The sequence below is a fragment of the Elaeis guineensis genome, chromosome 2 (genome assembly GCF_000442705.2).
Source record: "Elaeis guineensis isolate ETL-2024a chromosome 2, EG11, whole genome shotgun sequence".
NCBI classification, from domain to species: domain Eukaryota; kingdom Viridiplantae; phylum Streptophyta; class Magnoliopsida; order Arecales; family Arecaceae; genus Elaeis; species Elaeis guineensis.
The window spans coordinates 125,325,728-125,353,671 of NC_025994.2; the positions used below are offsets into that span (position 1 = coordinate 125,325,728).

The following is a 27,944-nucleotide window of genomic DNA, read 5'->3' on the forward strand; positions in this document are numbered from 1 at the left end:
ACCATAAAGATGATATCCTCCTCCTGTGACCAGTGCCGCTCCCTCACTATGTATCACAAAGTCAATGCTGCCTGCCTTTGGCTGGGGGCCGCAAAAGAGTCAATTTTCCCAGCTGTCTCGATCCTCCCGTTAGCTTTAGTCAGAATGTGTTCAACTGCCTGCACCTTTATCTGATCTTAATCTACTTCATCCTTAGATAATTCTCAAATCATGTCTGACAAAATTGCTCAGCAGCATATAAAATTTTATGCCTCACAAAATTCTTAAGAACATCTAATCATCCATCATTGTTCAATTGCTCAAACGCTGGCTTTTTTTAAAAAAAAAATTAATTGGAGGCCCTTCATCTTTTCTTCTCAACGGGTATCCACCGAACAAAATTTTCTGCATGTGAAAATATTTCCTGTGGTAAGAATTACAAGCTTCCCCTGTGCATAAACAAGGGAAAAATATATTACATCACCGAAACCTAAACTAGTATTATACATGCATAAACACCCAATGACCACATCCATTGCCGTCCCTTCTTCTGTGCCTGCCACATACTGCTACCCTGTCCTGACTGGCCCATCCTTCAAAACCTGGATGCACATAATGTGCGTGGCCGGTCATCACATCAAACCGATCCTGCATGTAACAACAAGATCAGGATCCAGATGGCAATTTTGGACCAAATTCACCACTTGTTACAAGCATCATCCGATATCTATTATATCCAGCAATGATCCAGGATCCTCAAGGTCAGCAAGAAAGTTATCCTCAAGGTCAGCAAGAAAGTTAGGGTCATATTCATGCGGAACAAGTTCAAAGCCTTCGGTTTCTTGTGGGAATGCATCCATGTCAGGGAACAAAGAATAGTCACTCCCAGAATCCAAAATGACGTGAGGCAAGCTGTGGCTCTCGATAAGAGGAGTTTGCCTAGATGATGGCAAGAGGGATTTGCCAATCAAACCTGAATCTTCATTTGGTTCTGTAGTCCTCTGAATTTTGGATTTTGGAGGCTTGGTTGAATCAGATGCAAACTTATGCTTGCCTAAAGACTGAGACTTCGAACCAGATTTGTATCTGATAATATCCGCTGGAGGAAAAGCTGGTAATGCCCATCCTGAACCTTCACCTTCAAAGCAAGCTCCTAAAGCCAGCCTGCATTATAAATCAAAAAAAGAAACAATTATCAGATTTTTCTCTCCAAAAATACTTAGCTTCAAGACGTAGAAAGCTTTATCCCTGTATATGCATAAAATCACGTCAAAAAATGCAAGGCAAAGGGTATCAATCTTGATGTTGGATTCGGTTACAATGTTACCTTTCTAAACTTCAGTAAGAACCTCACGTTTACGTCAAATCAGGTGTTGGTGTCTAAAGATCAAAGTATTTAATGAGATCATATCAACACATTTCTCTGACATTTAAAAAGAAAAAAAAAATTCTTGCAGCCCACTCCCTCCTCTGAACAGTGAAAATAACTAAAAATCAATGCATATATGTCCCATTAAGGCATAAGACACAAGAAACATCTCAAGCGAGCCTCCCTATGTAGTTCCATGTTCACCACTTCCTTCACGGTGAGTCTCAAGTGTTTTTGAAGAGCCTCACTTTGAGGTGTAAAGCGAAGCGAGACTCACATCAGCCTTTCCAGATAATGCAACAGATCATGAAAAAGATTACTCAGATCAAGAAATTCAACACATAATCAGTTCAAGTGTTAAATGCGGAAGCTGACCTAGATTTTTCCATAACCAGCAATTAAAATGCACAATACACGCAACTAATTCAAAATGAGAAATAAATGGTAGCCCTGAGATTCTGTTAAATGATTAAATGTTCAGGATAAGCTATGTACATTGTCAATAAGCTGAGTATTTCATCAAATGTTTTCTGTTTTCATGGATGTCTGAAATCCCATTACTTTCAAACTCAAGTGATTCAATTAATAGTCACACTTGATGGACGGCTCCTTACACTGTCAACTGATTATTAAGGATTATGGTATCAGACTTCTTTAACAATGTAGATTATAACATTCTGTGTGATAAATATGTCCCCAAATCAGGAGCATTTGATGGTTTTTATAATCTAATCAATGAATGAAACATTTAGGACCATATTTTTCCTAACATTTATCACCATAATTTTTGTGTGATAAATATGCATCCAATTTTGCATCCCTAAAACATTATTTGCTGAGAGATACCAGGAATGCTTTTACTCAAAAAGTTTCTAGAGGATTCTTGGCTCATGGGAAGCATCCACCATTCTTCGTAGGCAGAACTACTAAATATTCAAAAGCTATATAGATGTAACAGTATGTTCCTGCTTACCTGAAGCGGTTCTCAGCAGTTCTGCAAGAAGATTCTGCTAGCAAAAATCGTTCAAGAGGTACATTGTCTTCTTGTCGAGGTTCTGGGCCACGTATTGACACAGTAATTGATGATGGAAAAGCAGTGTCTTGATTAACTTGGTCTATGGCGAAATTCAATGTTAGATCCAACTGATCAACTATAGAACAAGCCTCTGGCTGACTGGGCAGACCTACTGGTTCTTCTTGATGTTCCCTATAAGCATCAGCAATGGCTGTCATCACCAGCTTGCTGCTCTGTCTCAAATTTGCCAGCTTCATTTTTTCAGTTGGTCTTCTAGAATTCTTCCCAGATGAATCGGAGATAAGCCTGCTCGAATAAAAACTTTGTCTAGAAGATGGCGTGCTTTGACAGCGCTCGACACGACATCTTGCTCTCCATACAGAAGAAAGTATTGCAATAAAATGTTTTTGAAGAAGCAATTCATTGTCAGGCAGCTCACTTGTCACATTGACCAATGCATGAACTTGATCCTGCCACACAATGAAACCTAGTCACTTTTTCAGGGCATGTACTTCATAAGGATTGAACATGATCATAAGGTCCCCACACGAATATTAACCAAAATATCACTTAAATTGCCAACAGAAATTAAAAGTAGAGCAGCATGTTTTGAACAAGATTGGGACATTTAATAACAAGCAAATAATCACATATCTACCACTCATTCAAATGCACAAATATAGGGAACCTCTAATAAACGATAAGGACTAAACTAACATCGAGAACAAGAAATCAAACACTTACTCTAATGCATCAATGGATTTAACCATGGCGTGATGCCAAATATGTAACTAAAACCCAAACGTTAAGCTACATAAAAAAATAAGTAGAATATTTAATCCAGACTGGAATTACAAGAAGCAAATATCAAGAATTTCCCAGCTAACTTTTCCTAACCTCTGCCATATTTTTCATAGCTAATAAAACATCCAGTTGCCTTTCAACTTCAAATGAGTATATAACTATCAGAATTTTGCCACTTAAATCACCTTTTGATAGTAAATTAGTAAGACACGTTGTGGCTTTCCATCAAAGTGCACACAGAGAAATGGTCAACTGAAATGAGATCAAAATTTTGATAAAAGTGATAGCATCCTACACAGGAAAGGAATTCAATATCCATGTATAGACAAATCCAATCAGTACCCATTAACATTCCTATTACATATACTAAAACTAATTTATTCATAAAGGAGTATCACAAATAATTGCTTAGTCTTCCACTTTTCCTTCTAATAACAATTCCTTTGTTTCACCTATATCCATTGTTTCCTCATTCAAATGAAAGTGAAAGCTCAAAAATAATAGATCTGCAGCAATCACTACTAAACATAATTTCCACTGCAGAATAAGATTGATTTAATATCATTTACCAATTGCCACCAACAATATCAAAAACATAATACTCTGTTAACTGATCATATAGCAAATCTTGCTCATGATTAAACTAGCAAAAAATCTAAACTTGAGAAAGCACCAAGGAGAAACTTTCTACTTAGCTTGCTCAACAGGGAGGTAAGTAGGTTAGACTCGAACATGACCAGTACCGATCAAATATGGACCTAATCTGCACCCAGAGATGAGAGCTATAGGTTGTATACAGGTCAAAACTTGTTCTATTAAGCATACATCTCACAAAAATCAATTGAACTCTGATAACACCAATGGACCCAATCAAACTCAACAAAAATTAATTCATAGATTAGTCTAGCCATGTGCTCTTAAAACACATCAGGATCTAAAACAAGAAGTCCAACATTAATTCAATGGCTTGGATTTGAGTCCAAATCAAAATTTAAAGCACCAACCTATTTATCTATGCTACATGCTGGTAGGTTGTTGCATAGCTACATATGCCCCTAACATAAACACCCTACGCTGCATATTGACTTGTATCAATGTGTATTGAAGTGATGTTCAGTGCTAAATGGCAATAAGCAGCAACCAAGGCTGGTAATTTTTATCTCATTTGAAATTTAGTTCAATGAGCAGCCATTGCTTAGAGCATAGTAAAAGGCTGGGGACTGACAAGTACAGTGGCATGGGTTCAAGTCCTGGGGCAGCCACCTCAGGTCAAAGAAAAAAAAAGACAGACAAAGGTTAGTCTGTCCCAGTTTGCCACTCCTGGGACTCCAGACTACCTGAACCATAATTGGGTAATGTTGACTGGTGCTTTCATCACAAATTTGACATCTAGCTCAATTACACTGAAAAGCCTTGCATCTTTTTGAAAAAAATCAAAGACTCTTCCTGACTGAATTTTACTCAACAATTTCATCTTTGAGGCTTTGAAGGCACACATTGCGTTATAGAACAATTAATTGCCGATCCACATAAAGACGAGGACTAGCATCATGCAACTTTTAAGATCCTCACCTTACAGACTGTGTATGAATTTCTGATAATACTAGCATTACGTGTACAACACCTGTGAGACCGTTAATGCATGATCACACTTCCATATTGACCCAAGGTTTTTATCATGAAGTGTGAGTTTTATCTGTGTTGTCAACATAAGTTCATATAACAATTTACTTAAAGTAATGCAATACATACATGATCACTTGATTCATCTTTTATTAGAAACTATGTTTATCAGTCTAAAATTATCCTGTTTTCCAAAAGAAATTAAAATTATATAATGTATCTTCACATGCCAATTGCAAATTCTGACATTAGCATATCCTATTTTGGTTGGTGTGTGCCAAGTCTTGGTCTAGGTGAAAGCAAACTAAACGAAGGCACCCTCTCCTCATGTGGCTGAATCAATCAAAAAATTTTATTCCAAGACACTTTCAAGAATACCAAATTATAACTCAATGACATCCAAAGGAGGATCATAAGAAATAAGATGATCATACACTGCAAGTAATCAAGATGGAAACAATGCATTCCATAAATTATTGCATTATAAAAATATGTAGGTTAAGGGCTCTAGTAGGATTCTATTCTTCCATGTCATCAAGCATTTAAATCATCTCCAAGGTCACTGTCAAACAAAAGAATTTCATTTTTAGTAGAACCCAACAACTCTAACAGCCACTAGACTTCACATTCATGTTTGGGCCTATCTAGGATACTAAAGAATAAAACTCAATATGACATTGAGATAAAAGATGGATCAAGCAACCAACCAAACTAAAAGGAGTAAGCTTTGGAATAAAGATACAGTTCAACACAAATTATGGGTGTCAACACATACATGATTTGCATAATTTAATAGCGCTGCATGTATAATATGAAACAAGGAATGAGACAGAGATGCACGTATGCCATTAAAATATTTGCAGCTCCATATAGAAAACACATCCTAGGATTGATAAAAAAATGAAAGATGGAAAAATGATACCAAAAGTTAATAATAAATCCATGATTCCACGTGGCCTTGAAACAAAAAGCAATTGTCCTATTTGTCCCACTATTTTACAACAGCAATTTCAAAAACTAGTTTACAATCTGATAAAATCACCAACTACCAGCTACTAGTTAGACTGCTAGACCAAGGGTTTTACAAATATTAACTGATTTTGATGCCATAAGAATATGAAAATAAGATGCTAATTACCTCGGTCACTTTTAGGAGAGCCTTTCCAGATCCAGAAGGGTTAATCTTTTCAGTGTTAGAAGTGTCAACAGCAGACATAACATATTTAAAGAATAGTTCTCGAAACCTCTCACAACAATGGACAGGATGGCGAAACCTCCCTCTATAAAACCCACCACCAGGAATACCATAAAGCGTGTCACTCACAAGACTCCAATGTGCACCAAATTCATGTACAGCTGCACACAATATGGCATCCTCCTGGGATGACCAAGAATCTGGAGAAGGAAAGCAATCTTTTGACCAAACATGTCCCCTCTTTCTTAACCTTTCTGGCTTGACCACCACAACACGTTTTACTGGCATGTATGTGATTGAAATCCTGCCTCCTGTCTTGATTCTGTTTGCTTGTTTGAGATCAAGATCGTTAGTTCCCTCTCCATATTTGATGGCCCTGGTTTCCATAAGTTTCTTAACTGCTGAGTCAGAATCTGCTGCAGAATTACTCTCAGGAGCTTTCTTCATTTTTTTCAAGCATTTTCTTGAGCTCTTTTCTTCTGGTGCAGCTATAGCCTTCTTACGCTTTTTCATGGGAGGCGAATGTGATGGTGACTCAGGAGAGATGATCTCTGGAGAAAGAACCTTATCATCAACATGCATGGGATCTACTGGTGGTTCATGCACAGTTTCTGATTCAGATGCTAGAGGTCCCTTCTTCAGCGACTTGAACTTTGTCTTCTTCAACTTCTTTTTCGACTTAGGCTTACGTTCAACTGCTGCCACATTCCTGTGCACACTAAAAGGTTTAGTAAATCACAATTTAGACGTAGCACCAATTATCCTACAATGTGGCGACCAGGAGGGAAAAAAAAAGAAGAAAAAAACATCTAAAGCTTGCATGAATATATTAAGTGTTACAAAATGTGTCCCAAGTGTAAATTGCCAACTTGTTAGTTGATTACTTTTTGTATAGAGAACCAGCATGGAATTTAAAAATTGAAAAAAATATATGATAGTAGCTAATCTGGAGTCATAAGAAACATGACAATATTGCTCAGCAACCATATTCTTGCTTGATTTTTCCAAAAACAAATAACTCAAAAAACTGCAAATAAGCAGTGATGTAAATTCAAAATCCAAAAACTGATGTTCATACAGTTACCTGACAGCATCATAATTTTCATCATCTTCATCTTTTTTATCCTGAGCTTCACCTTCTAGTTCTTCCATCAACTGCAAAATGATGCAAAGTAAAAACAGGCTCACTGCCAAAATTAGAGCAGCATTAGCCATTAATTTGTACTGACAAACCTGGCGCTGAGTCAAAGCTTCAACATGTTGCCGGTATGCTGTAGTTGCAAAATCAGCATCCCATCCTGTGATTAGTGGAGCACTGATAAGTATCCCAACACAGATAAATGAATCAAAATAAAGCAAGTAATCAGTAAAACTGGGACACTAAAATATGGCATCAAAATACTTGTTCTAACATAAAATAATGTGGATACCTCATTTTGACATTAATAGAATAAAGTGATAAATCAAACAGACTACAAATATAACGTAGGTAATAGAATAGCAAAGGCTAAGTTTGAATATTATATAGAGTGATTAGAAGTAACAAGAGAACAACAGAGAAAAGCAGAGTGTCAGTTTTCAATCCAAGATTGAGGGCTTGAAAGTCGATACCCTTAATCATGGAAAAATAGCAGAAAGATCCTTTTCTCAAGGCAAAAAGAATTACCCAGAAAAAATGCTTCCTAGATCATGAATTTACATATATAAATGCATCCTAGACTGTGCTTACTTTCATATAAGAAGGGCTCCTGATCTTCATCAATCTCAGCTTCTAGATCCTCTTTGAATTTTTCAATCCGATCGAGCTCCCATTCTTTCTCTTCAATGTTCACTTGATATTCTATAGCTGATTTGTCAATTATTGGATCCCAAAGATCCAGAAAACGCATAGCATATCTATCTATTGGTCGAAGTTGATTTTCGAAAGATGAACTTGCTTGTCCAGCAGCAGCAGCTGCAGCAGCCATCTGCTTGACATCCGCAAGCATGTCAATATCTTCATCTCCCCCAGCCAACGTAAGAGCCTTTTCATCATTAACATTACTCCCACATAAAGTACTTTCATCATCCCTGTTTCCAACAGAAGTCCAGCAACTCTGTTCTTCAGCAATTTTTTCATCAGGCTTCATATCATCTTCATTAGCAAGATCGTCATCATCTAGCCTTCCAATAACCTCTTCACTGAATTCTTGATTATCTACAGCCTCTTCCTGCTCTACTTTCTTGAGGGCCATGTAATCTGCTTCATCTTCTGCATGTTTGATAGCTGCTTCAACATCCGCATTTGACAAATGCACCCCCATTTCATTGGTGGAACATTCAACAGCACTGGAGTTCCCCTTATGCAGATTTTCCATATGAAGTGCTCCATGACCAGAGAATAGTTCCATTGGATCCAGCTTTTTAAAGAACTCTGTATTGTAACTGCCACTCTGAATGACTAAATCATCAAGAGCCCGCTTCTGATTTGCTTTCTTTAAGATGTTCTCCTCAATGGTGCTCTCACTAATAAGTCGATAAATGTGAACTTCTCGTGTTTGTCCAATTCTGTGGCATCTATCTTGAGCTTGTTGATCCATTGCAGGATTCCAATCACTATCATAAAAGATGACAGTGTCTGCACCGACTAGGTTAATCCCCACACCACCACTACGAGTGGATAAAATAAAAAGAAAATATTTTGGATTTGTATTAAACCGCTGCATCAGAGTCTGCCGCTCTTCTGGTTGTGTGGATCCATCCAAACGCATATATGTATAGCCATACAAATTAATGAATGCCTCCAGGATATCAAGCATCTTAGTCATCTGAGTGAATATCAAGGCCCTATGACCTTCTGATTTCAAGCGCCTCAGCAAGACAGCAAGCTCTTGTAACTTCCCACAATCAAATTGTATAAGACGCCTATCAGGAAAATACACTTGTCGACGAACAGTGGCAGGTCTAATGGGTGTAAGGAGAGGAGAAAAAACCTGAATGCATTTTTCCTTATAAGCTGGTTCCAAAAAAACACAGGATCTACCTCTGCTAAGCCAGCAAACAGGAGCAGGGGCTCGTGATGCAGGGATAGCAAACATAAAAGATTCAACTACCTCAAGCATCTTCTGAAAGCGTTCAACAGGTGACAGAACTATATCTGCCAGTCTAGATGAAAAGTTCATGTAGCATGAAGGTTTGTTCTTCTGCTCATGAATATCATGAACAGGATCTTTTATAGTAACAAGCCCCCTTAGATTAGTTCCATATATAGGTTTCTGACGGCACTGCAAAGAATTCCACCATGCAATAGAGGCTTCCCTTTCTTTTAACTGTTTCACTCTTTCCTCCCAAAGGGCTATCTGAATCTCTTCAAATATATTAGTTCCATGAACTCTTCTCTTTTTCTCATATCTACTATTGCAGAATGACACTCCATCCAAAGTCTGCAGTCCAGTGCCCTTGGTTAAAGTTGGAGAAGAAGCAATTGCTGCAACTTCATCAACCTCCCATGAGGTCATATTGAATTCATGCTGGGTGAATACAAAATTCAAGCCTCTCAGATCAACCTCAGAAAATGGACCAGAAGACAGGATTGTGCAAACAGAAGAGCTTAGTTGCATTTCTATACCAGCCATGTCAAATGAACTTATGATTGGACGGCCTTCAAAAAGATCGGGATGATTGCAGACCTTACGGAGCTGCATTATAACACTAATCATGCCAAAAAAATTTGCACTTGCCAATGTCGCTTGTGTTTCCGAGCTGTTAATGAAATCCTCATACAAATTCCGCTGTCTTCTAGAAAGTCGACAATATATGACATGTTCATGCTTCTTTGGAAGTTGCTTTTCAACATCCCTTTTTAAACGCCGCAGTATAAAAGGACGAAGCACATTGTGCAACCGATCTACAACTTCTTTATTAACCTTTTCTTGACCCTCTACCATACCAGAAATTGGATTGCTAAACCAGTCTTTAAACTCCTGATGAGACTGAAAAATGTGAGGCATTAAAAAATGCATTAAAGACCAAAGTTCCATGAGGTCATTCTGTAGAGGTGTTCCAGTCAATAAAATCCGGCGCTTTGAGTTAAAATTTAATAGAGTCTGCCACCTCTGAGATTTCCAGTTCTTTATCAAGTGAGCTTCATCCAAAATTAAATATTTCCATTTCTTCCTTTTGAATACCTTTGAATCCTGTATAACAAGCCTGTAAGTGGTTATGCATATATGGAAGGAGTTAGGTTTTAGCCAACCCTGTCGCTTATGCTTCCGTTCTTTTGCACTTCCAAAGTATGTCAGTATTTTGAAAGCAGGGCACCATTTAAGAAATTCGGTTTCCCAGTTCAGCATAACACTAGTTGGCACCACTATGAGATGAGGTCCCCATATTCCCTTTTCACATGCTAGATGTGCAAGAAGAGCAATTGTCATGATTGTCTTCCCTAAACCCATTTCATCTGCCAAAATTCCATTAAGCCTCTTCTCATACATTGTGACCAGCCAATCTAGGCCAATATGTTGGTATTCACGAAGAGGGTGCTTAAGAAGGAATGGGAACTTTGTACGCACTTTCGTTGTTGAGAAAGTGTTACCAGTTGGTTGTGCTGATCTTGCAGCAGCAGCTGCATCAGCAATTATATTCTCGCTCTCTCTTCCATCCATTATCCGATCATGATTCACCTCTGCTTCTTCAATAGCAGAGTCTGATTCCCTGGGTTCAGCAGGATTGTGCTCTTGAAACATACCATCATCCAAGGTGGGATTTTGACTGCCATATTGAACATCCTGATGCATTGCACAATCCACCTGATCATCAGAACTTGAGGAGGCACATTCAGATTCCATGGTGCCATCATCAGTAAAGTCATCCTAAAAATTACAAAGATGTAAACAACGGTAATATACAGGAAAAGCATATCAGATAAATTGCATAAAGTAGTCCTACCTTTTTGTATCTTGAAAGCAGCTCTTCAATAGGCATTTCACTCTCTTGTTGCAGTAACTTGATCTGCAGAAAACAAACTGAATTAAAGAACTCAAGACTAGAATATGTGAACATATCATTGAGAATGACCAATGAGAATTATGGAGAGTATGTTACATAAAAATCTTTTTATTGATACAGTAGCCACTATGTTGATGAAATTGGACAACTAGAATGGTTTGCATGATATTAAAGTGGAGCTTCGAAGTTTAACGGTTAACACTCCATTAACAGCGGTTACAGTACTAAGAACACATAGGTACAGACAGCATTGTGCCTTGCAGACTCACCTGAACATAAGCCTGGATGAGATCATTACTATGACTAGAAGAATAAAAGAACAACAAATTAGATAGCACTGAGTTGTCACCCTAGGCAACTAGGTTTGGTTGACTGCCTAGGCCTTACAACATAATGCAGGAGCCTCGTACATTCAGAAACATCTAGGCAGCCAACTGATGTATTCATGATGGAATGAATTGTCTATGCTCTATAACAAGACAAGTTGCTCACTAGGGGAACCTTAGAAAACAGAAACCCACCCACATAAATATAATTTTGTATTTAACAGTCATTACTCTAGCTAAAAATCCATGGGCTAGTTAATATACCTGACCTCTGAACTACCATCTTACTGGCAATAAGAACATTAAACCATACCACAAAAAAGTAACCACAAACAACAGGAATTGAAATGCCCTTTTACCTCATCCAGAGGGTCAGTTGCTTCTTTCTTTGCCAACTCTTCCTCTTCAGACAATGTTGTTTCATCATCCTACATGCATATAATCACATTATACTAATTTACACACTATAGAAACCCCCCAAACCAAAGGAAAAAAAGACGTAAGAAATCAAAAGGCGAAAATCGACAATGCAATGCTATTGAACAAGCAACCATTAATTTCACAAAAAACCATCTTGTCAGTATGAAAAGTACATATGTTATAGCTCAAAATAGTCAAACTATTATATTTTGTTAACAAAAAATAGAGCATCAGAACTCATACAGAAAAAAAAAAAAGCATTGAGAAAAGAGTTCCTAGGGCATAACTGAATGGCATCAAAGTGACAGTAGGTAGCCCAAGTCAATAATCAACAGTCAACACAGTCATCATCTCATGCATATATTAGAACACATGTTCTTCAGCATTCAACTGATTTGGATACTTTCTGAGAATGGATCAGAACATTTCATGTCCTATTGACAAAAGATTAAAGTTGACGTCCTGATCACCTGAGGCATATGTTATAGACCGAGGTGAACAGCATTAATAATCAATTTAGATGTTTCGCCATGCATTTTGACAGTTAATTATGAGAATACATCAATTTTAACCTAACAGAATTCTATAATAAACAATGACATAACATGATAAATGGAATGAAAAAGAAGAAATCACACAATGAACAAACTTAGACAAACAAATAGATCAACAATACCTTTTCTTCCTCAGCAATGACATTATAATCTCTATCATCCTGAAATTAAAAGTAGTGGACTGTTGAGCAAAAAATCATACAATAGAACTAAGAATTAATTACAATCACAATTTCCCTCTACAAAGGAAGATCGATTCTAAAATAAAATTATAAAACTTTTGTATGCATAAAGTAAAAATTTTACATAGAATATAAAATGCAATATATTTATACCAAATGTAGGGTCAAGAATAAGACCAAAAAAAACTCTTATTTCACAAGGATAACAATGAATGATTAAAAAATTAGACTGATAGAAAACTAGAAATAAAATAACTAAAGCTAACAATAATAACTATAGAAGAATAGGGTAGAACATGGAAACAGACTGGTGAAGGCAATACTAGAAGCAATGACTCGAAACTCGTGCATGACAGCCACATACCAGCCATGTATATGTGCTCCAATAACACCTCATTTGGCTAAACCAAGGTTCACTGTGATAGTATTCCAGATTGATTGGTCAGCAACACGGTTCAATACACCCCCGTGCCATTCCGTATCGGGCTTGAATCGATATAGTAGAGAGGGCGGAGGGAGAATGGGAGAGTGAAAAAAAGAGAGAGAGAGGGAGGCAGGAGAGGAAGAGACAGCATCCGGAGGCCGCCGCACCACTGCCAAGGTTGCTAGAAGCCGCCCGATTGAAACAGAGGCTTCGGCCCTTGTTTGGCATTTATTTTGTTGTTATCGGGTGAAGTTGGCAATGACGTTGCCAACTTCACCTAAAAATCGTGAAAAATAAAAAGAAACAGTGAAGTTGGCACCGTTGCCAATTTCACCCAATAACAACAAAATTAAAAAATGAAACAGGGGTTGAAGCCCCTATTTCCATTGGGATGGCTTCTAGCAGCCTTAACAGTAGTGTGGCAGCCTTCGAAGGCGCTCTCTCTCTCTCTCTCTCTCTCTGTCTTCTTCTCTTTTCTTCTCCCTCTCCCCCTCCTCGGTGTCTTGTTTTGAATGCCAAAATTGTCCAGATCCACGATCAGTATGATTTGGCATATGCCTTGAACTAGGTGGTTGCAGACGGTTCCACAATCTATGAGCTAAACCACCAAGATCATGTTGGATCAGGCTTGAACAAATCTAGAATTGGTCCAAATTAATTAGTACCACTCAATACGTGAAGCCTTTTGAAACCCCTTATCATGTGTTTTCCACCATTTGAAGGTGGGAACAACAAGGGAGCAGCAGAGTACTAACAATCAAGATGGGTACACTACTAGATACAAACTTAGTTAGATGAATACCACTTAAATAAATGTCCTAATCCAAATATTTGTAAATAAGGAAAAACCCTCAATATGAGATCAATAAAAATACTCAAAAATCCAAGTTCCTTAAGCACAAAAGGTAGATTTCTCGGTTTTAGTCCAACTTTCAGAATTTTGGGGATGGCTCAAAATTTCATCTTTCAAATGCTAAAGTATTTCTAAGATCTTCAAGACAATCTTATTCTAACCAAGCATCAATTTCAGCCCGATAAGAAAGTCATATATTTTAATCGTCAAAACATATTCCCTAGAAAAGGATACTAAACAACACAATGCATAAATAGGAATATCACCATTTGAGTCTTACACATGTATAAATATATGCGTGCTGGGTTACAACACACCTATAAGCCCATTATTGATGGTTACATTTTTATACCAAAAACATGGTCATTGTTTTTTTGGGGTAAACAAACACGGTCATGATTGTTCAATGCAAAGTCTACAAAACCTGAACCACTTGGTTCAAAGCGTAATGAACCAAACCGCTGCAATACCAGGTCGATTTGCTAGCTTGATTCAACAACGGGTCCAAATTGGTCCAGACCAATCCGAACCACAATTTCAAGTGGTACCATATTGCGAGTGAAAAAGAAGTGCCAGGAGCTATCTTGGTGCCGGGTATGTATCTACCGGAACATACTGAACTCGTAAACATCCCATTACAGTCCCTAGTACTAACTCTACAGACCTTTGTTCAATGATATGACAAATATATTCTTTATTAGCTCATTTGCCCAATCAATGCTAGTAGTAGACTATTCATCTTGAAGGATGCAATATTTGGCATCATTTGTAGTTCATTTATTTTCAATAACCTAATTATGTTTTGATTGTTGATGTGCACAATTTTTCAATATAGTTTTAATTGCAGTTTTTGTGAGGGAATGTTTAAATTAGCAATAAACCACAAAAAAAAGGCCAAAAGCCAAAGAAAGCACTAAAATAACAAATCACAATAAACAAAATGAATTGGCGGCCAAAATAACCAATGGCATGCATTAGATGTACCAAAGCAAGCTGGTAAAGATCCTTTCATTACTATCGTGTGCGATGTGGCACATGCCATGTTGATTGGCCATCAATAGTCCCTCACACCTTGACATGTCAATCCTTGCCTAGTGATGATTATCACTCAACTCAACTAAGAATATATGTTGCATTGCCACATTACAGACCCCTCTTTTGCATTTTCCTCGTGAATAAATCACTCAGTCAATGGTTTTTCCTTCTCTCACATACATTGTTGCAAAGGCAAAGTGTTTAACATAAGCACTTACACCATCTTAGTCTGAAATAAGAAGAGGCTTAATATCTTTGTAGACTCTTCCTTGCATTTACATATTGGACCACACTAGTCCATACCATGCTATATCAGTATGGAGTCAGTATGGTACATGGGCACAATATGATACCGCATGACGCATGGTATGGGACTACAGGTGTTCTAACTTATAATCTTTACCATGTGTTGGTACATTTGTGTATCATACCGTCTCATACCATATTGGCAAGGTACCGATACAAAACCCTTTACCGATGTAAGAAGACACAGGGCACTCATATATCATTCATTAATTTCCCCTCTTTGAGGAGAGTTTACACAGAGGCAAAATTTAATGCATGCACAATTTTCATAGATATTGCACTTTACACATGGATGATCTAAACCCCAAACCTTTTGTTAGAGTCTGACTGATATTATAAGCAATCAACGCAATATTGCACTGCATACGTGTTCTAAGTATTAAAGAAGTTTGTAGCATATTCTAATCTCCCGTATAGCACTAAAAGATCATAAATTTATCTCATAGCATTACAACTTTCAATGCCGAAACCTTTGCCCCATACTAAACCATTCAGTTTCACAACATTAATGGTCTTCCCGACATGGATCCATTGTGCCATCATATACGATGACCAACAAACACTCTTTGATATCTTCATTTTAGATCTAAATGATTGACTTATTCAAAATTCATTATCTCATTCATGGTCTCATATTTTCCAAGAGATTCTATAGTGATTATTTTGTCATCTCACATCTATTTATTAGATTAGTGCAGAGATTAGTTATACATGGTTAATTAATTTAAACTAGTGGACAAAGAGAAAAAATTTTCCCTCTAACTTAACCAAGAATATGCACACAATATCACATCAACACATCTGTATGAGAGTATAATCTACATGACAAACAATTAATGAAAACATTTTGAAGAAGATAATTTTTTAATGAAGCGCCTCTCCATGGCATAGAATATCAAGGCAGACAGAAACCAGAGAGATGCAGCAGTAGACATAACATCCATGAAATTATCTTGGGTTGTATCTTTGGGAGAAAGATAACTAGAAATGTTTACACAGCATAGGATCCTTGTAAGCAAATAATTACTCACCTGTTCATCACCAGAACCAGTAGGTGAGAAATCCATATCTGACTGGTTGAGAGGCTCTACGTAAAGTTTTGGTTGTGATTTCTTAATGGTTGATTGGCCTTCCGGGCAGGAAGAATCACCATTGTGATCGCCCTGCAAATAAATCTAAAGCACAGTCATAAAACTTTTTGCTAATAATCATGCAAGAAATGCTAAATAATGCAAGAAATGCTATCCAACTCACATGAGGGTGCAGACTGGAACCACGGCCTGGGTGGCTGTTTTCAATCATTCTGCCCATTAAATGAGGCCCTTCATTGTCTGCAAGCAGATGATCAACATCTGATGAAATCTCAACAGCATGATTAGAGCCATTTACTTGGTTCCAAGAATCTGCAAAGTCACTAAAGAATCTGAATTAATCACTTTTGTAATAAGATGTTGGCATCAGTATTTCTTGAAGATTATTCAACTTACTGATATCTCACCCTTAATCTGATCTCTCTTCATAGGTGGTTTGGCCGAATTTTCAAAACTTTCTGGACTGACTTCCCTGCTAACTGAGAATGCTTACTTTGATCATGACTCGGGGAATGGTGGATAATTGAAATCATAAGCTCTTGTGACACGACAGTAAAAGTAAACTACAAGAATTTGTGAGATTTACATTTATTCATTGTGTAGCGCTTGATAACTTCCTCGAGTGGTATATCAGCTTCAACTTGCAAGGCAGCCAGTTCTTCCTTCCGTTCTGCCTCTGTAATTTGAGCCTCATCCTCATCAATAGTACATTCATCATCTTCCTGAAACATTACCGCAACATATGTGGACTCCATCACATTCTTCTAAAGTAATAAAGAAACAAAGAAAGAGAAACATAAAATATCAACAACAGATCACCCAATTTCAGTGATACTGGGATAATGTTAGATGTTGGCATGCAGAGAGATAGAAAAGCTACATGTGAATATGCAGAATGCTATGTTCACACCAAAATTTTCTTCTCTAAATAACTTGACCTGCCAAATGTTGAACATGGCAAGGATAAAGGAGACGCTTAAGCTGTAATTGACCAACTGAGCACCTGGTCACCCCCTGCACACCCAACCTAGCACAGTTGTCCATCATCTTAAATCAAAGCCCATATCTCTCATACATGCATCTGTATGTACATACAGATGGACTGGGCATTTATACAAACACATCACAATACATAAACATAGAAATACACATTTATGCAGGCATGTATACAGACATCGATTTTGAAGAATCCTGACTCCCGATATACTATTTTTATAGTTACAGGTCTGGCTTAAACAATTTCATGGACCCATATGGAAAAATTCATAAAATCATAATAATATTCGGAAAATAAAAATCAATAAATAGATATAATATAAATTGATGCAGTGTATTAGCTATTTTTTGATTGCAATCTAATGTATGTTGACAAAAGGTCAATTAAAATTGAGCTCTAAGATAACCAGACCTATGCCAAATGCCATTTTCTTTTTTTCCTTTTTCCTGTAAAATTTCTTGGAATATAATTTTACAATGCCTCCAAATGTTCTCATTCGCAAATTCTACACAAACAATAAATTTGGTCCATAAGTTAGTTTTCACAAAACTTTGATAGTACCCCAATTTCAGATCAACCCTGGCTAAAACATAACGTTTTGATTTCAAATTTTCACAAAGAACCTAAAACCATGGTTTGGAGACAATCTATTAAAAAATAACAAAAAGGGAACAACTGATGCAGACGTTCATTACAAGAGGATGATCCAAAGTTCCTAAGGTCTAATAATAGAACACCATAATGAATTGCATCTGTTATAAATTTCCTTTTACCAGCAATTCCCATTAAAGTCCTCAAATTTTAATCACAACACTTATCCATTTTTTTTAAAACTGAAGACCAGTACTTCTGAGTCCTCTCGTGATCTTCATATGAAGGCTCAGATAACTTCTTTATCCATTGGTGCAAGTCCAAAAAATTCTCCAACATGCCCATCCCTTAATAATGTTTTTGATGACTTCAGTAACATAACAATTCTCATTTTTTAATAACACTTATCCACATGACACCTACCTCCTTATTTATCAACATTTTGACTTACATAACCAGAACAAGATTGGCAGACTATATCCCAATTATCTGAGATTCTCAGATTTATCAACACTTATTTGCCAATCATTCTTGTTGACGTTAGTTTAACTTATGTGGCACTATGTTGTTTTTTAAAAAGTCTGCCATTTAGGTAGAATATTCAACAATTACATACCATTTTGCAAATACTTTCACTTCATCCCTCCACCAATTTTCGATTTGAAATATTGCTCTACATAGATATATGAAAATCGCTATATAATAAATCCCATGGAGTAAGCATTATAGCTTTCTTTTTAACATTGATAATTAGCTCCTCCTCTATATTCCAAAATCAACATTCTTTTTACAAAGAATATATCAATGACTAATAAAATAATATGCTTTAATTTAAGTCTGTAAATTCGTGTCCTTTCGTGCTTTTCTTAGTACTTCCACCATTTGCCTTGCCCCACATTTTCTTCTCAGCACACAACATACATCATCAGCAAACAACATACAACATGAAAGTCTCCAATATACAATTTACTAATTATTTTACCAATAATATACAGAAGACATGGCTTAAGGTTTCTCAATGAGCTATCACTTCATTCACAACTTTAACACTCGATGGGATTCTAGGGAGCACCATTGAACTTTTCACACTCTGCAGCTTTGTCCAATTTAACAAGACCTATGAATTGCTTCTATCTTTTGTCCAAGTCCTCATGTCAATTGCCTATCTAGGTAGGTTACAGTCAAATCAACAATTACATCATTTTTAATGGGCTGCAAGTTGACAATTTTGACTAAGCAATCAACGAGTCCGGTTTGGTTTGGTTGACAGCATACACAAAATCTACAGACTCACAAACCAGATCCCAATCCCAAAATAGACTTCATTACCCACAAGATGGATCCAAATATGGCAAAAATTTAGAGACAACCCACTCAATCACATTTGAGATAACTCAAAACATATTAAGCATCAAAATTGGAGGCCATCTATCTGAGTCTAGGGGTTCATGACACACTTGAAGCATTAAGTCATTATAGGTAACCGAGTAAATGGGAAAAAGACCCAGATGATTTATCAAGACCACCCTGACACAGTAAAAAATATAAGTTCTTGCAGTTGATCCCCCAACTGGAGAAAAACTAATGATTTCATAATAAAAAATTCTACATTCATAAACACAAGGAATGCTCAACTGGAGAAAGACAAGAATGAAAGAAAGAAAGATGGCATACCAACTCATCATCGGATTGGATTCCATATTCATCATCGGTCTCCACATTATATAACTGTGTCTCTGTAAATAAGTTACATAAGCTTCTAGCAATTGAAGGACGATCAACGTATAATTGTAAGAATAGTACATACCAGGATCAGTTGTAGTATTTTTAAGGCTACTTTTATCCCCCTCTCTCTTTGAATTGCATGGTTGTTCCACTCCAGAATCTACATGCACTGTTTTAGAAGAATACGGCATATCTACAAGGTTTTCTGCTAGCATTGTGGAATACCTGGTGAAATGATGAAAAAAGAAAGGCCATGCGTATGGCATAAGTTCTAAAAAGTTACATCCCAAGAGAAGATTTTAAGTGAGAAAGGTTGTCTTGAGATTTATCCAATAAAGAAATCATGCAGTGAACTAAGAAAACTATAGATACCTTTCAGTTTGACCCAAAAGAAAATCAAGCTGTTTATCAAGAGCCTTTTTCTTTCTTTCCTCAAGCTCCAATTGATACTTATAAAGAACCTGCAATCACAGAAGTCCATAAAGGACCTATATCAAAACTCAGGAGGGCAGCAAAATAAAGTTTTACTGGATCTGAAACGTTCCACAAAGATATAAACTTGCCAGCTTCTCGATTTTCAACCAAAATTTCTTTACATCCTTCGAAATATTAAGGGCAACTTTTCTCAAACGCTGCTCTTCTTCCTATATTCCAGTGACAATAATAAGCATCGGTATGAATGAACCTCATTAAATCCATATTTAGTATATTTCCAAAAAAATGAATTTTGAAATATTAAGATGCAGAGCATTGATGACATGCCAGAACAAATGGCAGACCTTCACTTTTTTCTCTCCCCGAGTGGCATGGTCCAGAACACTCTTACTAGCTCTTGCCGCCACCTTTTTGGCCTGAGCCAACTTCCACTTTCTCTCTGATTCAAAATCCTGAAAACCAATGATGATAAATCAAAAAAGAACCTTGAGACCTGCATCACCCATGTCATGTATAAAGAGTAAACCTGCAGGTAAAAAGTACTACTAATTTGATGTAAGAATCAAATGAAACAATTAGCCAACCTTTGACAACCAAACCATCTCCTCCAAAACATGATCCCAATGAGTTTTTGGTCGAGGAGGCTCCCTTGGGGCTTCTAGAGCCTGCTATAGAATAATAGAAACACAACCCCATGAATCGCATCAAACTATGCTTCCACTAAGTAATATTACCGAAGGTTAATGAAACAAAAACAATGCATTACATATATAGGTAAAGTGAAGATGCAGCCACACTGCTGTCAATCAAAAATCAACAAATCAACTCTTCCAAAGAAAAACCAAGCATGTGGAAAAACTCAGCAAAAGCCTTTTCTCAAGGAATTTCCAGTTCCAGTGCATGGCACAATAAAAGACAAAAGATAAATGCGAGACTTGCAAAAGGAGTCCAAATCTAGAGGCAAATTAAAAAAAAAAAAAAACATATGAAAAAAAAATCCAATGAAGAAAATCACCGAGTAAGAGAAGCATATCATGTGTTGGCTTGAAGAGACAGATAAAAGGATTGGGTCAGGTTTAATTTTCCATAAAGGGGAACAATTTAGAGTTACCCTTGGATATAGTCATGGTCTCTATATATTTTTGCCATGACATTTAACAATTAACCATCTCCCCCCACCCCCACCCTCTCTCTCTCTCTCTCATTATCTATCTAATCCCATCATTCTCTTATTCATTCTTACCCATCCCAGCAATTAAAAGACGGCATCACATACAAAACCTTGAGGGTCAAAATAGTTTGAGTTTAGCACTTAAAGGCAATTAACTAGCTCTCTTCTTTTTGACTACACGTGCATAGCCATCTAAGTCAAACTTCTGAAATTTAAGGGATATCATAATATTAGGAGATGCCTTGGATTTATGGTTATTCATAGGGAGAAATGAATTATTTCAATGTGCCCACTTGGTTATTGAGTTTTATAACCTCTATCTTTTAATATTCCTAAATAATTTTTCCACACTAATTATATTTTCTAAAGACATGTTGATCTGGTTTTGGAGAAATAATTTTTTTTTTCTAGAGCAGTTCTACTAAAGCATCTTAGATCTAATTTCTATCTATAATTTTAAAACTTTAAAATTTATACAATTTTCTTTGGTAGGTTTTTGATGTCTTATTACCTTTTAATATTTTAAGTTTAGAAAATATAAAGGTTAACCTACATAAAATTGAAAAGTTGTTAACTCCTAGAGAAAAGCTCTGGCTTAACTTATGATCTTAGCCAAAGTTTCAGGTTTCGATGGGACATCCTGTGAGACACCGAGACGAGATACAATCCTATGTGTTGGGAGAGGGCCATTCCGCCAGCATCCCAACATCATGATCGGGACATCTTGGGACATCTCCCGTCCTAAGTATCGGGATGGGGCAGGACAGCAGCACATCCCATTCCAAAAGAAAATCGGGACAGCCCCATCCCACGGGATTTAAAACCTTGATTTTAGTCTCTTATTTCACATTCATAATTCAGAGTAGCTCCTTCATCCTTCACAGCTCAACAATCTAATTAGCAAAGGGCATAAGAACAGTTGAACAGAAACAAAAGAGAGTTCTGATCAGATACTCCTAGCGCAACAACTTCCTTAGGATAATCAATTAAGGGCCAGAATCCAGAAGAAACTTGTAGTCCAAATCCTCTGATTTCTGATATGCATTCACGATCAATTGCCAAATCAACAAACAGAACAGCAAGAGGGATCATAGAGAAGCAACCCTGATTGTCATCTGGAGCTCGTCTGTTCATTGTCTAATATATGGTCTATCAAGCCCTGATAAACTGAAGCTCCACAAGAATAGCTTAAGCATGGGATCGTGTTTCCTAATTGCACGTTAAGTTTGTTCATAATATAACTGAAATGCATCTTGGTCTTTTATAACATCTCTTTAATCAAATACATGTTAACAAAAGGCATCAACATGAAAAGCTTACAACAAAGGACTAAATGATCATATACATTTCAAATCCAATGCTTAACTAGACCGCATTAATTCTAGTTTCTAGAGAGAGATCAATTTACTTACAGAGTTTTAATTTCCAAATATTGCAAATTTTGTAGAATATGAAAATAATAGCATCCACATGTAAAGCCCACAGAACTGCAAGTAAAGATAGCAGAGAAAAAGGCTTCAAACACCAACCTTTTGACGCCTAGCTCTTGACTCATGGTCTAGCTTTGATCTAGGACCCTTTGAGGCCATGGTTTTGTTTTCTGCAGATACCTACGTCATAATCTAAGATATGTATAATGGGATAAGTGAAGTAACTGAGGTGAGACACACACAATCACAAATTGGTTCATCAATAGACAAATGTCCAATTTCATCGTGCAACATAATTCAAAGTGTAGATAAGGTACCTTGATATGTTCCGCAATCTGCAATAACATCACATGCCGATAACAATTGTATTTTCAGCCTGATCCATGATAGGAAAGCAGAACTTAACAATTTAAACTACATATATCCATCTAAAGACACATTATAGAATAAACTAACAGTCAATTATCCAAAAAATAGTTATCAAGGCAGTAATGGAGCCTATGGGAGCTCTTATGCCCTCAAGTGGCCATAGGCACTCTGCACCATACTGGACCTAGGTTTGTAGCTTAAGGAATTTACAGATGAGTTGTTTGAAGAACAATATTGATGGAAAAAAAATCATATTTATGGAGTAATTTTCACTTGAAAACAAAATTAGTAAAAAAGATTGCTCATAATTGGCAATTAATTGGCACATTTTCCTTACCAGCATTGGTTGCTTGCATAGTGGAAATATATAATTAGCATACTACATGAACAAAAATTAAAAATTAAGAACCTTAAAATAATTAAATATTATTTTGACGGATAGAATGAAAAAATATAGAATACAAGACATATTGGCAGAATAAACCAAAAATAAGTCAACTTGGCTGACCATATCCCACTTATGGAACGAGATGCATATAAATAGCAAATGTTAGTCTAATAATGACAAGTTAAAACCAGTGCTGAATGCTATAACTGAAAGCTTTGGGGACAAGCATCTGAAAACACCAGTTGGAATGATTCCAAGTATACACAATCTAACTTTTTTTGGAATCACAAAAAAAAAAAGGGTTAAAAATAAAGTTCAACTTGAAGCGATAGTAAACTAGCTTCCCAGTTAGTTTGCTTTTGTTGTCATACATACAGCTAGAGAGGATCAACAGAGCTAGATTAGCAACCTAGATAACATGGTTTGTTGGTCCACTTGGTTCAGGCCCAGGTTCATAATTCATAATATAAAAAACCCCAATAGATTGGGTTTGTTAGGTTAAGATACGAAAATTTTGAGTCAATGTATCGAAATTCGGAAGTATATCGACAACAATGTTTTGACAGATGGAAGCATATAATTAGAAATACTACATGAAATTTTGGCTTGGAGAAAGATGCCAAAACATGACGAGACATATTACCAATTTGCAATTTCTTTGTCCTTTAACGACTATGGTTCAAAATTTTCAGAAAAGAAGGTCCAGAAATGCAATATGAGCACAGCAAAGAATGCAAAGACTAAGATAAAAGTACGATAAATTAAGGATAATGAAAAGTAATATAAGCACATCAAAAGAACAGATGTGTTGCACTGTTGGTCCTAGTAAAAGGTAGGGCTAAATTTTCTATTAAAAGATTGAAATGAAGGAGAGGAAGGGCAAAGATGGGATGTGCCATATTTAAGAGGAAAGTGTGAAGGTTTGGATTTTTCCCCTTTCTGGCTGAGAATCCTTTGTAGCTCAACTTTTTCAGAGTTCCAATCTTAGTTGCCAGAATTGAAGCAAGTATGAAAGAAAGTGCAGGTACAGGTGCTACGAAGCAAATACTTTCAAAACAATTTTAGTAACAAAGTGCTTAGGAATTGGATGCATGTTCAAGAAGCAAGTGTATGGCCCTAGATTGAAGATTGCAACTGCTATGGTCCCAATGCCACAACTCTTCATAGGTATTGAATTTCCAAGGTTAAAAAAATTCCATGGACAAATCATACATTAGTTACCAGAAATTGGTGTGGATGTGGTAGCAAATTCAAGTACAGATATGAGGAAGCGTATCTCCTTAAAAAAATAAATGGGAAATAGTTATGATGTTTCCTAGAAAGAAACCAAAATGGATTTGCCACCCTATGTGGAAGCTTCCTGCCAGTAAAGATGATAACGGTCCATCGGTCCTATAATTAAGAGGCTAACTAAGAAAGGAAAAGAGTATGATTGCCATCATTAATAGAGTCCCAAAATAGTAAAACAAAAAAGATTTCATATCTTAAATGGAATAAATGGATTACAGAAAGAGGAAGAATTTCTGACTCTCAAAAAACCACACTGGCAAAGGTGGGGGGAAAAAGAGCATAGTACTCATCCTTCTCTCCCATGCGTAGGACACGTGGATGGTACTTCAAAGATTAATATAAAATTTAGAAATTCTACATCATAACATTTATATTTTGTTATTCTATACATAGTTGAATGAAACTTTGCAAAAATGTAGACATGGGCAGTCAAGGGACTACATGGTGCATTGGAGTATTTGGCCGCATATGTGGGTGCATATGCAATTACTATCTTTTAACTATGTAAACAAATAAAATGCACTGCATGTAAAAAATATGCTAGGAACAGTAATGATACTTTTTTGGTAACTTGTAACAATATCAATAGCAATGACAACAAATAATTAGTGCTTAGTAGCTAGTAATTAATAGCAATAATTATATCATGATTAACATCATTAATACATGTATCAGGTGCACCTAAAACAACATCAAACCTAACCATCAGTTTGACCATGCTTCATCAGCATAGCCTCCCATATGTGGCCCTAAATTTTGATATTAGTGCTATATGGAGCCCACAATGCAAAGCAGTCCATGTATTCTTTTACCTATATGCAGTATGACTGTATATTGTAATTGCATATAGGCAATGCGATGTGGTCAAAGGACCCCATCCACAAATGCAGGCACGTGCAGCCACACCCACCAAATTTTAGAACAAGGTAGCACGGATATGCGTCAGATGGACAAGCCAAAAACTAATTTAGAAGGTTTAAAGCTATAAATGCAAGGATTTCTGGTTCATTAACCATGTAGTATAAACACTATATTCTTTATATTATTCTAGCTGGTGCAAAAGACAGCCTGAATGATCAAAGCCACGGCCTGCCCAAGAAGGTCTAAAACCATTGTTGAACCAAAGGTTTGTAGTACCGGTGCATACCGACCAGACCATATCAATACTGAATAGGTACGTACGGAAGACATACCAATACTTGGTATGCCAAACCGAGTACTATGCTGGCATACGACACTGTAATAAGATAGTACTGATATGGGGTTTGGTACCAAGATAGCAAACCTTGATTGAACTCTTCTCTTCTTGGAATATGATAATTCAGCATAAGCTGTCCTACATATATAGGTCAACCTTAATCCAAAAAAAAGAGTTTAGGCAAAACTCAAATCCTAGTAGCAAAAAACACTGACAAACTAAAACGATGTCAGCTTTCTCTTTTCTTTTGACATTTAGAATGCAAATTAGACAAAATTCATATTTGACTTTGAAGTGTTTTTTGGTAACATCATAACTTGCATTTTCTTGGTTTCCTTTGTTCAAAGTTATAGAGCTGGATCACCAATAGTTCTTGTGATTTAATTCAAGCGCTGCTAGTTTCCTTTCCTCCTTTTTGATACTTAAAGCATAATGGTTCTTCCACATTGGATTTATAAAAGCTGAAAAATTTTATATTCAAATTACAAAGTGATTCGATCATATAATGACTTGCATTTCCTTAGTCGTTCTAAGTTAATAGGACAGAACCACCAATAGGCTATCATGATTTAATTCAATGAACTCCCACATTACCAATTATATTACTTAGGATTCTAAATGGGCTAAATTCAAATTGGATCATGAATCATCTAAATCAAAACTTGATAAAATAAACACAGTCCAAACCACATTACGAGTGTATAGTGCAATTTTATGGTGCTCGGACCAACTGCAGCAGGACTACAAGTTCGGATCTACTGTCAAGTGTCAATGGTAACTTCAGAATTGACCTAGAGGTAAATAGAAATCACTATTATGACCCAAAAAAACGACAAAGAAGAAGAGAAACTTAGGCACAACTAGTGCACATAAAAGAATTACAGCAAAATGTAATCTACATTCAAAATGACCAAAGGGCAAGTGACTGAGCCATTCAACTGTAAATGCCGACTTAACAGCAAACGATATCGGTAAGAATGTTCTTGAAATAGGCAGTAACCCCAAGAACATGCACAGATGTAGATAATAAATGACAAGAATAACATTTTTACCACGAAAATTTCACCAAAACCCATTCCAAGAAGATCAGTAAAGATTCCAAACACAAAACGTCCACATTTCCAGCACTAGCACGGATCCAAGAATCAATGCCAAAACCCTAACACCGATAAACCACCCAGAGAAACCCAGACTAGTAAAAAAAATTAAAAAATTACTTCAAGATCAGTGCGAGAAATAAACGCCCAGGGGAAAGACGGTCTGGTACCGATTCAGCTATCTCCCACCATAATGGACAGGAGGGGGTGGTCCGACTGGGCAGCAGGGCGAGCCACTCAACTCCCAGCACTCCAACCGCAAGGCACCGACCTACAGACCGCCGCGGATCGCCGGAGAAACGCAAAGGAAGGGGAGGAAGGGAAAGAACAGAGGAAGAGGAAGCCGCCGGACAGAAAGAAGGTGGCGATGGCAGCAACGGGGGCGGTGGGAGAGGCGAAGGGTTAGGGTTTCCAAGAAGAGGGCCTGACGGGGGAGAGGAGCGATGGGGGCGAGAGAGAAGAGATCGAAAAGAGAGCCGATGGGTGAGGTAGGATATAAGGCTTCCAACTACTTTGCATTGTAGCTAACGCGCTCTACTTGATATCATCCGTCCACGTGTGATCCAACGGCTAAAACTGCGGCTACAAGTCAAGAGTGTCGCTTACGGAATCTATAAAATATATAGAATGTGAGGATAGTGGGGACCCGTTAAGAGACGAGTCCAGAAAATGAATCCGATATCCTTATCGGGTAAAGTTGCAACCGAGCCGGCCCCACGGCCAGGCCGGACCCGAAACCAGTTCGACAACTGGCCTCCCAAATCCCAATCCCTCCAATTTCGCAGCCGAGAGAGAGAAAACTCAGAGAAGAGGTAAAACGTGAGAGGCCGGAGATACAGCGAGGAAGACTGGAAGAGGGGAGGAGGAGGAGAAAGGAGAGGGAGAATGGGGAGAAAAGAGGAGAAAAGGAGAAAGAGGGGAAGGAAAGAAGAGGGAAGAAGAGAGAGAGAGAGAGGCGGGGAAGAAGAATTAGAGAGGATGAGAGAAATCTAACCTGCGGCAGGCTGCCGACGAACCGCCGCTGCAATCGCTGCCTTGAGGGGAGAAAGATCTGGGGTCTGGAGAGAGACAGGATGCGAAACCTGGAGTCG

General features: G+C 37.2%; 1 protein-coding gene across 14 annotated transcripts; it reads right to left on the bottom strand.

Annotated features, from left to right (window-relative positions):
- Positions 1–287: 287 nt before the first annotated feature.
- Positions 288–27,944, bottom strand: LOC105051076 (protein PHOTOPERIOD-INDEPENDENT EARLY FLOWERING 1). Of its 14 annotated transcripts, none has more exons than XM_019853742.3 (22): positions 27,848–27,944; positions 22,829–22,887; positions 22,611–22,681; positions 20,495–20,578; positions 20,255–20,362; positions 20,039–20,119; positions 19,848–19,936; positions 19,558–19,700; positions 19,425–19,486; positions 16,749–16,884; positions 16,570–16,641; positions 16,326–16,474; positions 16,103–16,246; positions 12,394–12,432; positions 11,657–11,725; positions 10,912–10,974; positions 7,715–10,835; positions 7,219–7,283; positions 7,070–7,140; positions 5,929–6,694; positions 2,322–2,833; positions 288–1,143 (listed from the first exon to the last, which is right to left on the bottom strand). In XM_019853742.3, exons 3-22 carry the CDS (start codon positions 22,668–22,670, stop codon positions 696–698), a joined length of 6,282 nt encoding a protein of 2,093 aa, XP_019709301.1. In that variant the 5' UTR covers positions 22,671–22,681; positions 22,829–22,887; positions 27,848–27,944; the 3' UTR covers positions 288–695. The 14 variants fall into 14 exon arrangements, with proteins under 14 accessions (XP_019709301.1, XP_073107079.1, XP_073107083.1 ...); XM_073250978.1 differs by having other exon boundaries at positions 22,611–22,691; positions 27,848–27,942; XM_073250982.1 differs by having other exon boundaries at positions 22,611–22,703; positions 27,848–27,934.

What these genes read in the sequence shown, in the direction of transcription:
- LOC105051076 (XM_073250978.1), bottom strand. Translation starts at nt 22,858, where the DNA reads ATGTTATTGCAGATTGCGGAACATATCAAG. An exon ending in GGTTGAAAATCGAGAAGCTG is followed by an intron (nt 19,937 to 20,038) that starts GCAAGTTTATAT and finishes CTGTGATTGCAG; the next exon opens with GTTCTTTATAAGTATCAATT. An exon ending in GTTCCAGTCTGCACCCTCAT is followed by an intron (nt 16,247 to 16,325) that starts GTGAGTTGGATA and finishes ACTGTGCTTTAG; the next exon opens with ATTTATTTGCAGGGCGATCA.